The sequence below is a fragment of the Erpetoichthys calabaricus genome, chromosome 2 (assembly GCF_900747795.2).
Source record: "Erpetoichthys calabaricus chromosome 2, fErpCal1.3, whole genome shotgun sequence".
Taxonomy (NCBI): domain Eukaryota; kingdom Metazoa; phylum Chordata; class Cladistia; order Polypteriformes; family Polypteridae; genus Erpetoichthys; species Erpetoichthys calabaricus.
This window is the reverse complement of record NC_041395.2, coordinates 37,864,699-37,881,337: the sequence shown is the minus strand read 5'-3', so window position 1 is coordinate 37,881,337 and position 16,639 is coordinate 37,864,699. Positions and strand designations below refer to the sequence as shown.

The window sequence follows — 16,639 nt, the reverse complement described above, 5'->3', positions numbered from 1 at the left end:
AACAGTGGGAGGTCGAGCTTTTAGTTACAGGGCCCCTAAACTGTGGAATGGTCTGCCTGCTACTATAAGAGATGCCCCATCGGTCTCAGCTTTTAAATCCTGGCTGAAGACTCACTACTTCAGTTTAGCATATCCTGACTAGAGCTGCTGATTAACTGTACGTACTGCATCTCTGTTGTTAGTCATTAGTACTAAAACATAAATAACATGATAGTAATAATTTGTTACTAACTCTCACCTATTCTGTTTCTCATCTCAGTACTCAAATGTGGCACTTGGTGCCACGGCTCACCTGCCAAGTTGTTTTGCCTGCCTAAGGTAAAGTCATCCCTGATGGAGGATCGCAGGAATCATCAGGTAGAGGGGTCATTTCATCAGATTGGCTGGCCAAGCAATGTTTCAGCTGTGGAATGGCCAAATGGGGGAGGCAGCTTGATGGCTGACGTCTCCAGGACTCTAAACAAATCCAAATCATATTATGTGACATCATCTACTGTTAAATTCTGGTCCAAACTTGTAAATTTTTTATTTTTAAAATGTATTGAGGATTTGTTCTGTTCTGTGTATTGTATTGTATTGACCCCCTTCTTTTTGACACCCACTGCACGCCCAACCTACCTGGAAAGGGATCTCTTTTTGAACTGCCTTTCCCAAGGTTTCTTCCATTTTTTCCCTACAAGGATTTTTTTGGGAGTTTTTCCGTGTCTTCTTAGAGAGTCAAGGCTGGGGGGCTGTCAAGAGGCAGGGCCTGTTAAAGCCCATTGCGGCACTTCTTGTGTGATTTTGGGCTATACAAAAATAATTTGTATTGTATTGTCATCTATGGTCATCTATGTGAATGAAGAATGATGTAAAAGGGAGCATATTACAATTAAAACAACAGTTTGAAATTCTGGCCGTCTGATTTTGTCCACATTATTTGACCAGGGAGATTAATTACATCATCCTTATTAATGTTTATATTCCTCCCTCAGCAAATGGCGATGTAGCAACGGAAATGATTCACTCTAGTACCAGTACTTTAATGATGACTCATTCTGACCCTGCAGTTATAATATATGGTGACTTCAACCATGTGACTTTGGAAGAAACAGCGACAAATTTCTATAAATTTGTTTCTTGTTCCACAAACTTACAGAAATCAAGGAAATAAAAAGCTGGACCTGCTCTATAAACTACTTGCACCTTTGCATAGATCTGACCACAACCTGATTCATCCTATTATCAGCTACAAAGCCAGTTATCAGACAGCAACATGTTTCTACCAGGAAGTGGAACTTAGAGGCAGACTGGAAAATGATTTACAAGTCACATGGGGATGATATTGAAGGAGTCGGTCAGTACATCACAGACCATATTAACTTTTGTGGCCATACTGTGGTACCCACAAAAACCATATGTTGCTTTCCAAAGAACTAGCCCTGGATTAATAATGAACAAAGAGGTCTCCTGAATGAGAAAAAGAGTGTGTTCAAATCAGGTGACAAAGAGGCTCTGAAGCCAACACTAGCACACTAGCCCACACAAATAAGCTATTAACATACATATTAAAATTTCTACCCCCCATAAACACAAAGTTTACTTCCTGTTCTTTGGAATTGTTTCCCATTACTAGTGTAGTACCACCAAATGTCTCACACACTTTCACTTTAGAAACACATTCATTAAAAATCACTTGGTAGGCGGGCTTTTCAAAATCTGATTGCCCAGCAGTCCCCCACAAGCTACTCTATTGTAATATACATTCACCTCTGTAGACTTTTGGAACGGAACCCCACCATGACCTCTAACAATCGCTTACATTTACATGCGTGTCTGCTTACTTTGAAAGGGGATGCCCAAAATCCCTCCACGCTTAAAAATTCTTTACATACACATTCACATCTGCGTGCTTCAAAAAAGGACACCCCTTTGTTTAAGATGCCTCCAAAACATAGTACCAGCAGTTATTTTATTCCACTTCAAGCACTAGAAAAAGCAACATCAAAGGTAGGGATGCTCCGATCTGTTTTTTTTTTTTTTTTTTTTAAGGCCAATACCGATCACTGAATTCATGTTACTTGATCAGATGATTCAGATACAGATTTTTTTTTCTTCTTCCTTTGTTCCTTTAAAAAACTTTTTACACTGAATTCCTGCATGATCAGATACATATAAGCCTTATGTCATATATTAAAGTATTTTTATTATTAAACAATAAACCAAAAGTATTAACTGTTTATTTTTTATTAACAAAATTAAATTCTGTAAGCTTATTGTTCAGTGACCATAAAAATACTAAAATAAATAAGCTTTCCTTAAAATATATACTTTAACTAATAAAATATGTTCGAAAATATGTACCCGTAATACATACGGCATAAAAGAAAATAAAATTCTTCTCATTAATTACACGCTGTCATATGGTTTAATTTTTTTTCTGTAAAGTACCTATCTGAAGCAAAGCTCAACTTCCAAAAAAAAAAAAAAAAAAAAAAAAAAGTTGTTTTCACAATCTCTCTCTGTATATTATTTCACACAATTAATTAATTGGCATTGACAATTAAGCACTGCTTAAATGTAAATATATATGCACTTATAGGTTTTAATAATTTTAAATCGCTAATTATACTATAGCTTTTTGCTGTTAAAATATACATTTACTATATTTATACAGGTGTGTTGTTTTTCTTCAGTGTATCAGTAAGGCATTCTTTATTCTTGAGGTGTTATTATAAATATGGATTACCAGTTTAATTATGTAGTACTTGTTTCTTACCAAAAAAACCTATGCTGTATGACACACAGCAACAAATAATAAACACAGTACAAATCTTTAAAAAAGCCATAATTGTATCAAAATTTCATAAGTTGCTTATCAAAAAGACACTAGGCTAACATGCTTAACAGGTTTATAAGTAAACTAGCCGACACCCGCCGTAAGAATAGGAACGGAAAACGGTGAGAAACGAATTCAGAAATCAAGAAGAAATAAATACTTCTTGAAAGACGCAGTGTGCATGTAGAATTTCCAGCCAAGTAGGATTACATGTGAAAGTGATAAATCAGGCTTTCCGAATTTACGTACTATGGCCATGGCATTCTGATAGTTTTGCTGCATGTATCTTGGACTTCATGGAAATGTGGACAGTAATATGATCATTTTGCCTACACGTATGTTGTGATTTTCAGCGTTTGCTTGCAGTGTGTCTAATAGTTCCACGTGCAGATCTTGTTGATGGAATCTGAGATAGTTGAGACGCGCGCCCTTTGTTTTAATGTACACATCTACGACGTACTGTTGGAATAGTTTGCCGCTGGAGTGCAAAATACTAAATGTATTCCTCATTGCTAATCTGTACGCGTAAAATTGGCATTGAGTAAGCCTTATTCACTTGCCGGTTCTTTTATCGGGAACATGTTGTAAATCTTTGTGCCAGCCAATGTCTCCGTAAGGGAATAAAAGTGGGTAAACCATAGGATCGCAATTCATATTGAGCGTGGAAATCTGTTTACAGGAGTTGCCTGTGGGATAGATGCAAATATCCCTTTCGGCAGGAGTTTCGCCACCTTCTCCGACGAAAATCGCTGCAACATCGGTGTGACATGTCGGGGCATTGTATCATCGTAAATCCTGCCTAGGGTTTTCCTTGTTGTTGGATTGGACTGAGTGATTTCATGCATGTGTTTGTATGATTTAGCGAAGGGGTTGATGGTTCTGAGCATGGAATCTAGCTGGAGAAGTACATTTTCGCTGCATGCAGAGTTTGCTTTATTTTGTAAGCGTACTTCAGTAGCTTGCGCTTTGTCAAAAACATACAACTGTCCATATGCTGGAGAGGTAGAAGTGTTAGCGTATAGTGGAGAGATTTGGTGATAAATTTGCCTATGTATTTTAAAACAGTATGGTCCGTGACCAGGAAGTTGAGTTATCTGTGCACCCATGGAAGCAAATGCTAGAGAAGGGTTGTATTCTCGAATGTGTTCACGATAATTTTTAGCTTCTGATGTTTGCTGTGTAAGAAGCTGTTGTAAAGACACAGGTGGCTTCCGCAAAGGTGGTAAAGCTACTTTACCGTTGTGGCAGCACCTCGAGTACTTGTTGGATGTATTACGCTCAACAGGCCAGTATAGTGCATGACATGGAAGAGGACGAATAGGAATCGAGAAATGCCGTGTCGGCTGCGTGTGGGCAGGACCAGTTTTGAAGTGGAAGCAGGACGAACCAGAAGAGAAATACAGTGCATCCGGAAAGTATTCTCAGCACATCACTTTTTCCACATTTTGTTATGTTACAGCCTTATTCCAAAATGGATTAAGTTCATTTTTTTCCTCAGAATTCTACACACAACACCCCATAATGACAACATGAAAAAAGTTTACTTGAGGTTTTTGCAAATTTATTAAAAATAAAAAAATTGAGAAAGCACATGTACATAAGTATTCACAGCCTTTGCCATGAAGCTCAAAATTGCGCTCAGGTGCATCCTGTTTCCCCTGATCATCCTTGAGATGTTTCTGCAGCTTAATTGGAGTCCACCTGTGGTAAATATAGTTGATTGGACATGATTTGGAAAGGCACACACCTGTCTATATAAGGTCCCACAGTTGACAGTTCATTTCAGAGCACAAACCAAGCATGAATTCAAAGGAATTGTCTGTAGACCTCCGAGACATGATTGTCTCGAGACACAAATCTGGGGAAGGTTACAGAAAAATTTCTGCTGCTTTGACGGTCCCAATGAGCACAGTGGCCTCCATCATCCCTAAGTAGAAGTAGTTCGAAACCACCAGGACGCTCCCTAGAGCTGGCCAGCCATCTAAAACTGAGCGATCAAGGGAGAAGGGCCTTAGTCAGGGAGATGACCAAGAACACTCTGTCAGAGCTCCAGAGGTCCTCTGTGGAGAGAGGAGAACCTTCCAGAAGGACAACCATCTCTGCAGCAATCCACCAATCAGGCCTGTTTGGTAGAGTGGCCAGACGGAAGCCACTCCTTAGTAAAAGGCACATGGCAGTAGGGCTGCACGATTAATCTTTTTTTTCTCATGATAACGATATTTATGACCCACGATCAGTTAATAAATATCGTCGCGATTTTACAGTATAAAGACCAAACTGTTTTTTATGGGCTGAGTTTACGGATTGGACTGCGTCACTATGACGTTACTGCGTCTAGATTGCAAGCGCTTTCTGAAGCAGTAGAAGTCAATAGCAGCAATAACAGTCAGTCAGAATAAACATATGATGGCGGAGCAACGTGAGGAAGGTGCAGAAGTGCGATCGTTAGTTCCTAAAAAGGGGTCATACTCAGTTGTCTGGAACTATTTCGGTTTCGAGGAATGTGCTGTTGATCAGGTACGAGTCTTGTGCAAACTTTGCTCCTGTTCCTTCCAAACGTCCCAAGGTAACACAACAAACCTTATCAACCACCTTAAAAGCCACCACAAAGTACACTATCAAGAATTTCAACGACTGAAGGCACAAACAGCAACAACAAAAAATTACCAGCCATCCACAACACAGACAACAATATCAGGGACATTGTTCAACGCAATACCATATCTGCCTAGCTCGCAAAGACACCGGGAAATAACAGAGGCGATCACGTACCATATAGCCAAGGATATGTGTCCAATAACCACCGTGAGCAGTTTAAAAAAATGATCGCAACACTTGATAAAAGATATAGCATTCCCTCACGCAACCATTTTTTCCAATGTTGCGCTGCCCTTGCTGTATGCGAAATGCGAAAAGAAATAGAAAGAGAAATTCTCAGGCTCAGCCTTGAATATTTTGCTGCCACGACCGACTTATGGTCAAGCAGAACTGCGGAACCGTATTTGAGCTTGACAGTTCATTTTATTGACAGCGAGTTTGAGATGAAAAGCAAACTTTTGCAAACTTCGTTTTTCCCACAAGACCATACAGCGGAGTTTATTGCAATGGGCCTCAAAGAAGCGATGTCAGCTTGGGGCTTGGTGGAAGAAAGACTTGTGTGCATCACAACGGACAACGCAGCTAATATGATTAGGGCAGCATCTGTGAATAACTGGCCGAGGCTACACTGCTTTGGTCACAGACTTCATTTAGCCATCGGTAAGTTGTATGTTTTTTTCCCAGATATATTGAAACAATTTGACAATTTAAAAATATTAATTGTTGTTGTTGTTTTAGTGATATTATAATCAGGGGTGCACATAACTGGTACGCAGGTACGCATGCGTGGCAAAAATGATGAACGCGTAACGTTATTTTGTTACTACAGCGCTTTCGCGTACAAAACAGAAGAGCTCTGGACAGTGACCGTTTTTTGACAGCGTGCGATTAAAATTTCACCTTCACCATTTGTTTTATGTCCTTTCGGTTTAGGTACTGTGTTTATGTTCGAAAAGTGTTTATTCCTCCGACTCAGGACCCTATCAGTAAGCTGGATCTGCTCGGACTCAACACCTCCACCTGCAACTGGATTCTGGACTTTCTAACTGAAAGACCTCAAACAGTACAGATTGGGAATAAAAGATCTAACACCATCACACTGAGCACAGGTGCCCCCCAGGGTTGTGTGTTGAGCCCGCTACTCTTCACGCTGTTGACCCATGATTGCACCTCCAACTCTGACACAAACCACATTATCAAGTTCGCCGATGACACTACAGTAGTGGGACTCATTGAGAACGACGATGATGCGGCGTACAGAGAAGAGGTGGAACGGTTGGCACTTTGGTGTAAAGACAATAATCTGTCTCTTAATGTTGAAAAGACAAGAGAGTTGATTGTTGACTTCAGGAAGACAAAGGCTGTCCATCTCCCACTCAACATTGATGGCGTCACAGTAGAGAGAGTGAAGAGCACCAAGTTCCTAGGTGTTCATATCACAGAGGACCTGTCCTGGACCAAAAACACCAACTATCTAACAAAAAGAGCCCAGCAGCGTCTTTACTTCCTGCGACGACTGAAGAAGGTGCACCTCCCTAAACCCATACTTACCACCTTCTACAGAGGCACCATAGAGAGCGTCCTGACCAGCTGTATTACAGTCTGGTATGGAAACTGCCATGCCTCCGACCGCAAAGCCCTTCAGAGGATTGTGCGGACTGCTGAGTGCATCATTGGCAGCTCTCTACCCAGCCTGCAGGAGATCTACACCTCACGCTGCCTTCATAAAGCCACTATCATCATGGCTGACCCCCACCACCCCTCCCACCAACTGTTTACTCCTCTTCCATCTGGAAGACGACTCTGCAGCATCAGGAGCAGGTCTGCGAGATTGTGCAATAGTTTCTTTCCCCAAGCAGTCCGGCTCCTGAACACCATGCTGCCCTCCTCCACACTGGACTCTTTACTCCACACACTCTCTGGAATAAATAATACTATGTAATACTGTATATGTTTTTTTAGTTTTATATATATATATATATATATCTTGTGTACTGCACCTTTTTACTCTGGAGGACGATATTTCGTCCCACTATGTACTGTAAGTATATTGTTAGGATGACAATAAAGCTCTACTACTACTACTACTACTACTACTACTATTCTGCACCGGCGGAAAGCACCATACAAAGTCGTTTCGTTTTGAAATAAAATAATTTTGCGTGTTTTCTGCTTGTGGCAGTGGTAATTTTTAAATGACGCGCAGCTGTGCGCATTTTCGGCTACTGTAAGATGGCCAAATGACAGTGCGCTCTTCACCAACAGTCTTTAGTCAGTGACGTTATTTATTAAACGATATTTAAGCGCCACGCACTCACGTGATATTAGATACGTACTCAAATAGCATTTTATTTTATTTTGGTTTTATCACAAAAGAACAACTGATTCTTTCATACCATTTTTAATGAAACGCAATACATTTGTTTAATGCATATTACGCTCAAGACGCAACCTTGTGTTCCGTCAAGTTGCACAATGACGATAAAAACCACAAAACCTTAAGGGAGCGATCTGCACTTATTAAGACCTCGCTGCGGAGTGCGTACCAAACACCAGCTCCTGCTACTCACCTGAGGAACACACTCAAAAAGTTATGTGCACCCCTGATTATAATGACACATTATAATGACAATGAGTCATATGTCTACAGTATAATAATCATCATTTTTATTCTGCTAATCTATCAAATTAGATACATTTAAAAGTTAAAAAATATTTGATTAGTCAAATACTATTATGTTAATGTTTGTGAACCCAGATGAGTTTAGAATAAGTGAGTGTTTATTATTTATTAATAGATGTTTGATAATTGTCTTATGTAGGTGTATATAATTAGTGAAATAAAAAACATTTTTTTTTATTTCTGATCAAAAGATGCATAAACAACAAGAGTCTTCCTGTGTCTTACTGTTTTTTTTTCTGATCATGTTTATTTCCTGAAGAGAATGCTATGAAGGATCCAAGAATTGACTGGGCTGTGGGGCTCTGTAAAAAGTTGGTGAGCTCCTTCTCTTACAGCTGGAAGCGTAAGAGAGAGTTTTTAGCTGCACAAAAGGAGATGAAACTCCCAGAGCACTCACTGAAAACAGAGTGTCCAACAAGGTGGGGATCACGTCAGGCCATGATAGAGAGAATCATCGAGCAGCAAAAGGCCATTGCACATGTCCTGTCCTCTGACAAGAAGTCTCGTCATCTTATCCCAACATGGCAGGACATGGATGTACTAGAGGCAATCAACAAATCCTTGCACCCTCTAGTTAATTTTACAGATGCACTGTCTGGCAGGAAGTACGTCAGCGTGTCATTTGTTAAGCCAGTTCTTCATCTTTTCAACGCATCAATCTTGAAAGTTAAGGATGATGATACTGACCTGTCAAGAGCAATCAAGTCTAAAATTTTGGAGTACCTAAACGAAAAATACAGTGACCCAGACATCCAAGCTCTATTGGACATGGCATCTACAGTGGATCCACGATTTAAGATGAGATACACGGCTGAGGACAACAAAACAACAATTCAATCCAGACTCAAAGCTGAGATGCAGACTTTGGCAATGATGGTAATAAAAATGAGCTGCACTGATATCTATATTACTGTTTTGAGTCTCAATTAGTTAAATTTGTTCTAAATGCCTTTTTCTGTGTTTAGGTGCCACCCCAAGAAACAGCACAAGAGACCAGCGAGGAGGATGCTGAAGCTGGATGTGCCCCAAAGAAAAAGATGACTTTAGGAAGCTACTTTAAAACTGCTGAACAAGCCTTGCCACCTAACAACCAGAAATCCAGTGTAGCCTGTGAGCTGGAATCTTACTTGCAGTCAAGCTACCTGGATAGTGAGGGGGAACCCATTAAAAAGGTGGAAAGAACATGAAAAGATCTACCCAAGGCTTTCAAAAGTGGCAAAAAAATACTTGTGCATACCAGCCACAAGCTCTCCTTCAGAGAGGGCTTTTAGTTCCGGTGGAAATGTAGTTACTTGCTTGCGGTCTTCCCTAAAGCCCGATCAAGTTGACAGGCTTGTGTTCTTAGCCAAAAATCTGTAACATGTTGTAAAAAATTTTTATTCTTATTTGATTTTATTACAAGTTGATGTAAAAGAAGCAGTTTAATTTTATTTATTTACCACAGCTAAGAAAAACTCTCCATTCTAAACATGTTCGGTTTATTTTTCTTTATTTGTGGCTGTAAAGTGCAATAAGAATACACAAGTGAATAAAAGTTCATTACCAAAGGAATAATCGTCATTATTACTCGTGATAAAAATTTTGAGCAAAATAATCGTGATAATCATTTTTTCTGTTATCGTGCAGCCCTACATGGCAGCCCGCCTAGAGTTTGCCAAAAGGTACCTGAAGGACTGTCAGACCATGAGAAAGAAAATTCTCTGGTCTGATGAGACAAAGATCGAACTCTTTGGTGTGAATGCCAGGCGTCACGTTTGAAGGAAACCAGGCACCACTCATCACCAGGCCAATACCATCCCTACAGTGAAGCATGGTGGTGGCAGCATCATGCTGTGGGGATGTTTTTCAGCGGCAGGGACTGGGAGACTAGTCAGGATAAAGGGAAAGATGACTGCAGCAATGTACAGAGACATCCTGGATGAAAACCTTCTCCAGAGCGCTCTTCACTTCAGACTGGAGCGACGGTTCATCTTTCAGCAGGACAACGACCCTAAGCACACAGCCAAGATATCAAAGGAGTGGCTTTGTGAATGTCCTTGAGTGGCCCAGCCAGAGCCTAGACTTGAATCCAATTGAACATCTTAAAATGGCTGAGCACAGACGCTTCCCATCCAACCTGATGGAGCTTGAGAGGTGTTGCAAAGAGGAATGGGCGAAACTGGCCAAGGATAGGTGTGCCAAGCTTGTGGCATCATATTCAAAAAGACTTGAGGCTGTAATTGCTGCCAACAGTGCATCGACAAAGTATTGAGCAAAGGCTGTGAATACTTAGTACATGTGATTTCTCAGTTTTTTAAATAAATTTGCAAAAACCTCAAGTAAGTTTTTTTCATGTTGTCATTATGGGGTGTTGTGTGTAGAATTCTGAGGAAAAAAATGAATTTAATCCAGTTTGGAATAAGGCTGTAACATAACAAAATGTGGAAAAAGTGATGCGCTGTGAATACTTTCCGGATGCACTGTATATATAAGAGATGATACAGTTGTTGTTAAGCTAACAACCCTTTTGTTTACTGAGCAGCAGTTTCCATTTGTTTATTTTTATTCTCACCTTACATATGAATGTGAATTTTAGTTGGCAAGAAAAGCTGCAAATTCCTCCCTTAACATCATTTGTCGCTGTAAAATCCTCTCTAATGTGCAGCATTATTAGCAGCAAGATGCTGCACTGCACACTCAATAAATCTGTAAGAAGGAACAGCGTTATCCTGCCCTACTCAAATAGAAAACAACCACAAAATAAGTAAAATCATTTTGATATGCATGATGTCAGTCTCGTTTCAGCTTTACATGTAGTTGCATGGTAATGACGAAAGCGTGCCTGGGCCCTGAATGTTAGGCACAGTGTTAGTGCAGGCCAGCGGGGGAGTAAAGAGGGGGATAATCGCGCTTTGGCATGGTACAGAACAAACGTGCCTATTGCGAGTACACCATTAGTTTTACATGTCATTGTAAACAAATAACCAAATGACAGATGACAAGTTAGTGGTTACAAGGTTAGTATTTCATTTTCCCATGCATCATAATTTAAGGTTCTCCTCCCCTCCATTTTCATTTTGGCTTTTAAAACTAAACAATCTGGAGTGCGCTGCACTCGACTTTCCCTCTATCTCAGTATACAAGAAAGGTCAACAAAACCACTTCCAGTTGTGCAATATTTCTAAAATATCATATCTCTTTGTTTCTCTTTGTTTGCTTCATAACTAATTGATAATATCAATACACAATCATTTAATTCTATTTATAATCAAACTTTAAATTAAAATATTTTCGCACTTAGGGAGGTCAAAAACTGGTGGAATTTTTTCATGATTACATATGCATTACTAGATTACGTGCAAAGTACAAAGAGTTATAGTCGCTAAAAAAAAAAATTGTTAGTATTATATAAAATTTCTTGTAATAAATTGCTATAGGTAAACTGCATTTAGCTACATTTAGTTATACAGTAATCCCTCCTCCATCGCGGGGGTTGCGTTCCAGAGCCACCCGCGAAATAAGAAAATCCGCGAAGTAGAAACCATATGTTTATATGGTTATTTTTATATTGTCATGCTTGGGTTACAGATTTGCACAGAAACACAGGAGGTTGTAGAGAGACAGGAACGTTATTCAAACACTGTAAACAAACATTTGTCTCTTTTTCAAAAGTTTAAACTGTGCTCCATGACAAGACAGAGATGACAGTTCAGTCTCACAATTAAAAGAATGCAAACACATCTTCCTCTTCAAAGGAGCAAACAAATCAATAGGGCTGTTTGGCTTTTAAGTATGCGAAGCACCGTGGCACAAAGCTGTTGAAGGCGGCAGCTCACACCCCCTCCGTCAGGAGCAGAGAGAGAGACAGATAAAAAAATCAATACGTGCCCTTTGAGCTTTTAAGTATGCGAAGCACCGTGCAGCATGTCACTTCACGAAGCAGCTGCACAGAAGGTAGCCAACGTGAAGATAATCTTTCAGCATTTTTAGACGAGCGTCCGTATCGTCTAGGTGTGTGAACAGCCCCCCCTGCTCAATCCCCCTACGTCAGGATCAGAAAAAGTCAGCGCAAGAGAGAGAGAGAGAAGTAAGCCGGGTAGCTTCTCGGCCATCTGCCAATAGCATCCCTTGTATGAAATCAACTGGGCAAACCAACTGAGGAAGCATGTACCAGAAATTAAAAGACCCATTGTCCGCAGAAACCCACGAAGCAGCGAAAAATCCGCAATATATATTTAAATATGCTTACATATAAAATCCGCGATAGAGCAAAGCCACGAAAGGTGAAGCGCGATATAGCGAGGGATCACTGTAATGATGGCAGAAATAGAAAGAGAAAAAAAAGAAAAAAATGTATTACCAGGAACATGTCTTTATATTTACATGGCATGTTAAATGTTTACACTTTACTGTTAAACTGATGATGTATAAATTAAAATAAAATGAATAATAGTTATTGAAAGAATATGTAAAATTTTGAATACAGTTTTTAATAATGTGTACACATTTATATTTCCATGTTACAAAAAATTCGGACAGTTTTTTAAATAAATGCTACTTCTGGTTGAGTAATTTCTCTCAAATTTCACATCTGTTTGCTTTTTATTATTATAAATATCTATACAAAATTTGAATCATCAATCTGTAATTATAACCACAGTTTACTTGGTAATTACTTATTTTTGATATAAATGAGGTGTACAAGATCTCATTTACCTAGGTCAAAGCGTCGGAGTTATGTTTACATACAGACACGCAGAGAAACAATTTCAAAAATGGTATTTTCAGACTTGGGAAGGTCTAAAACATTAAGATTCATCAAAATCTCAAGGTGGAAGTTTTTCATGATTTCTATACTTTCTCTATACTATGTATATGAGAAAGTAAAATTATGTTTATAATGTAAATCTTGACCAACTTTTTTGTTGGTCTTTTCAGAAGTAATGTTTCTTCCCCTAAAATTTTAATCAAACATTCTACACAGTTTCCGTTGTTTTATCCAGTGAGCTGGAGCTGTGCTGCAGATGAGCTACTGTGCAACCAACTTTAAATACCAATCCATCTCCACAGATTACCTTAATGTTTGAAAAATCAAATCACTTTTGTTGTCTAAGTATTGTGATTTAAAAGTATTTCACCTTAACAAGCCATCTCAATAAACAGACAGAAGCATGAATGTGTACAAGCAAGTCCAAACAGGTAGCAGGGTTTGCTTTATTTATTTTCTTTTCATGGTTCAATTGTCACTCCCCACAGTGTGTGTTAATGAACATTTCCCCTACGTTTTCCAAGGGCCATCTCCTCACAGAACACTCTTATATGCACACATAAGCTGATATGCTTTTCTTTCCAAAAATCAAAAAAGGGAAGTACCACCAATATAGTGATAGAAAGAGACCTAGGAGGCATAGTGGACTTGTCACTATCTACATCCAGATAGCACAGAAAAATGAAGGCGGCGGCCAATACGACTTTATAATATAATGCAATGTGTAAAGAACGAGTCAAGAGAGGCTATGCTTAAGCAATATAATCCACTAGTGAGGCCTCATCTCATACTCTCATATTACAAAAAAGGTAAAGCAGTGCTAGAGAACGTCCAGGGAAGCACAATTAAGCTGATTCTGGAACTGAGAGATATGAGCTATGAGGAAAGACTTAACAACATTAACATTTTTGGTTTACGCAAAAGGAGATTAAGAAGTGAAATGACTGAGTGTTTTAACAACGAAGGAAATTGGTACAGTAGATCCCTGCTTTTACTTTTAAAATAACTAGGGGGCTCTGTCCCCTGATCGCTTCACTTGCCCACCCCCGGGATTGGTTTACCGGATATACAATGGGAATTGTTACAAATGCATTATGTTGACATTTACTTTAAAACTTTTCTAAAAAACAATACTTGTCCTTTATATCTGGCCACGGGCGTAGTTAAATCTCTTTCTCGCAGGATATATACCGCTGCTCGCGTTGTGAAGGGAGGGCGGCTGAATGCATGCTAAGGAGATCCAGTTGAATCATGTTGTCTTGCTGCTGCTGCTGCTGGTGGGCTGCCTGTTATATATGTTGCGCTGCGTGTCAATCATTTAAAAGCCTGTACAGCAGCTGTCCTTTTACCACTTTGTCTCTCTGCCGCTCGCGTTGTTAAGGGGAGGGGGGCTGAACGCACGCTAAGGAGTTGCAGTCAGATCATCTACTGCCTTCCTGCTGCTGCTGGCAAGCTGTATGTTCTGCTTGTCGTTGTTTTAAGCACATGATGTCTGACTATCGAAAGCATTCCAACAACTGCTTGGTTAGATGTCCATGAACTTGTTTTAAATGTTGTCTCACTGCCTTGTGTCGCGTGACATTACAGTGTCTCTCGCGGGATCACAAATTGCAATCTATTGGCACCAAGTCTCATGTTTAATTTCCCTGCGAGATGCTCCGTGGCCAATCTCTTTCATCTCGCGGGTCTTTTAAGTGTCTTCCGAGAAGATCACGTCTTGTATCCCGGTCTCCCTTCCACCAAGATTTTTTTTGTAATAGATGAATACTGGGAGTCAGATGAAAACTTGTTAAAGGCAAGTTTAACAAAATGTTAAGTTTTTATTCACACAAAAGATAATAGACATATGGCATACATTACAAAGTGTAGACAGTAGGCCTTTATGGGCCCTTCAAGTCTTAACTCGATGTTATTTTGGAAAAACTTGCTGAACAGGATTAGTGAGCTTAATGTAGTGCTGAATGCTTGACTTACCACAACTGATCTAATGCATGTATAGTAAATTAATTCAATATTCCATTCACTTTTATCTGACTCAAGGTTAAATACAAGTGACCATCAGATTTTAATTTTAAATCCTGGCATATTAATTTTGTTTTATTTCTGAATGTCTCATTTCTTATTCAGATATCTAAGAAAGTAAAGGAACATTGTTTGAAATGGTATGGACATGTACAGTGGAACCTCGGGTCACGAACATCTCGGATCACATACAAATCTGGTTACGACCAAAAACTTCGCGAAACTTTTGCATCTGTTCACGACCACACACTCGGGCGACGAACAAGCCAGTTTCCCTTCCGGTTCGTACGCACCGATGATTTCCGCACGTGTTCAGTCTCTCCCTGTACAGTACATTGTTCTCGGTCAGACGTGAATCGCGCAGAGGGACTTTGTGGTATAGCGGGTCCTCAGCTCACGTCAAGAGGCCAGTTTTAAATAAATAATCTCCGCATTACCACTTAGCGAGGAGGAGTGGTGGTTGAGTGGCTGAAGCAGTTCCAGGGGAATTCATGGTGTGGGCGTTTCTCACCTAAGTGCACAGGTGGGAAACCGTCCACATCCGTAATTGGTCCCGGGGCTGCTGATTGCTACAGCTGCCACGTCCTCTTCATAAATAAAAGCGCAAGGCGGCTAATGGGAGGAAAAAGAAAAGAAAGACGGAGGTTGCGGATGTGAGAAAGTAAGCAGGAAGCAGTGTGTAAAGAACCGGTGTGAGTGAGCAAGCGAGCCCATGCTCGCAGGCAGGCAGCTGAACAGTGAACTCAAGCAGGGATGTTTGGCCGACACTTGGTGGGGCAGAAGAAAGTGGTCGCTCCAGCAGAGCGATCAAGGACCTGGAGTGACCAGAAGGACGGCTGGCCGCGTAAGGCCGAGACGGCAGCGGGAGTCGTGAGGCTTGGGCGGTGAATTCCCCGACGTGGGCATCCTGGTCGCCAGAGAAGTCATGTCTCAGTCTGGAGAGTGCGTGACCGAAGCCAGGGATCGGGAGGCCTCCAGACCAGAAGGAAGAAGGAAGGACAGCTGCAGGTAGAGTGGCTGCCCTGTTGTGAAGCCTGGATAGGGAGAAGCAGGGGGGTCACTAGTTAAAGAATGCACCGGGCTTGTTTTTAAAGAGACTGCTTCCAGCATTGTTTTAATCTTGTATTTAATGAAGACTTTTTTCTATTGGATTTTAACCTCCACTTCACTTCTGTTTTTATGGGATTATTTATTTATTGAAGGATTCTGAAAGCACTGCACTTTATTTAATTTGGACTTTGTTTTTGATTGTTTTGTTGATTTTCATAAAAGCACTTGGCACTTTTTGCACCATCCCCTTGCTCCATTGTAGTGCCTCACTGTCATGCTCATCTGTAACATTGCCGACGGTGACGGGTTTAAGGGCTTCCGGAAGCAAGATGGGAGCATGCAGTGAACCCGCATCGTCACAGACTTTATCTCAAAACTGTAATCTCCTCTCCACCCAGTTCCTCCTCACTTCCTTCATGCCAGAAATCTATTCATACAATGTTACTTTTCTTGGTTGTTTATGGTTTAGTTTTTGTATAAATTATGGATTGTTCAAATGTTCATTTTTTTCCCTGTGCTTAAACCTGTGCGGTTTGTAAGGCTGTAGCGTGAACTCTTGCAATGTTAGTTTTCTCTGTTCAAGGTTTTCTCAGTGTTATTCAATGTTTTTACATTTAGTTTACTACTAGGGGGCTTCGCTCGCCAACCCCTGTGTTTGGTTAATTGGATATACAATTTTACATTTTTTTTTATGGAATTGTTTCAATTTCATTATTTTCAC

The 16,639-nt window shown here is 40.2% G+C and overlaps 2 protein-coding genes across 2 annotated transcripts in view; one reads left to right on the top strand and one right to left on the bottom strand.

Annotated features, from left to right (window-relative positions):
- khnyn (KH and NYN domain containing) overlaps positions 1–16,639 on the bottom strand; it is a 121,724-nt gene that overhangs the window by 81,968 nt on the left and 23,117 nt on the right. The window lies entirely within an intron of this gene.
- LOC127526558 (zinc finger BED domain-containing protein 4-like) lies at positions 8,352–9,717 on the top strand. Its single transcript, XM_051922333.1, has 2 exons — positions 8,352–8,975; positions 9,065–9,717. The coding sequence occupies exons 1-2, from the start codon at positions 8,367–8,369 to the stop codon at positions 9,284–9,286; spliced, it is 831 nt and encodes a 276-aa protein (XP_051778293.1). The 5' UTR covers positions 8,352–8,366; the 3' UTR covers positions 9,287–9,717.

Bases quoted from the DNA above. Each gene is read 5' to 3' on its own strand.
- LOC127526558 (XM_051922333.1), top strand. From the start codon at position 8,367: ATGAAGGATCCAAGAATTGACTGGGCTGTGGGGCTCTGTAAAAAGTTG. The intron at 8,976-9,064 runs GTAATAAAAATG...TTCTGTGTTTAG, and splicing joins TGCAGACTTTGGCAATGATG to GTGCCACCCCAAGAAACAGC.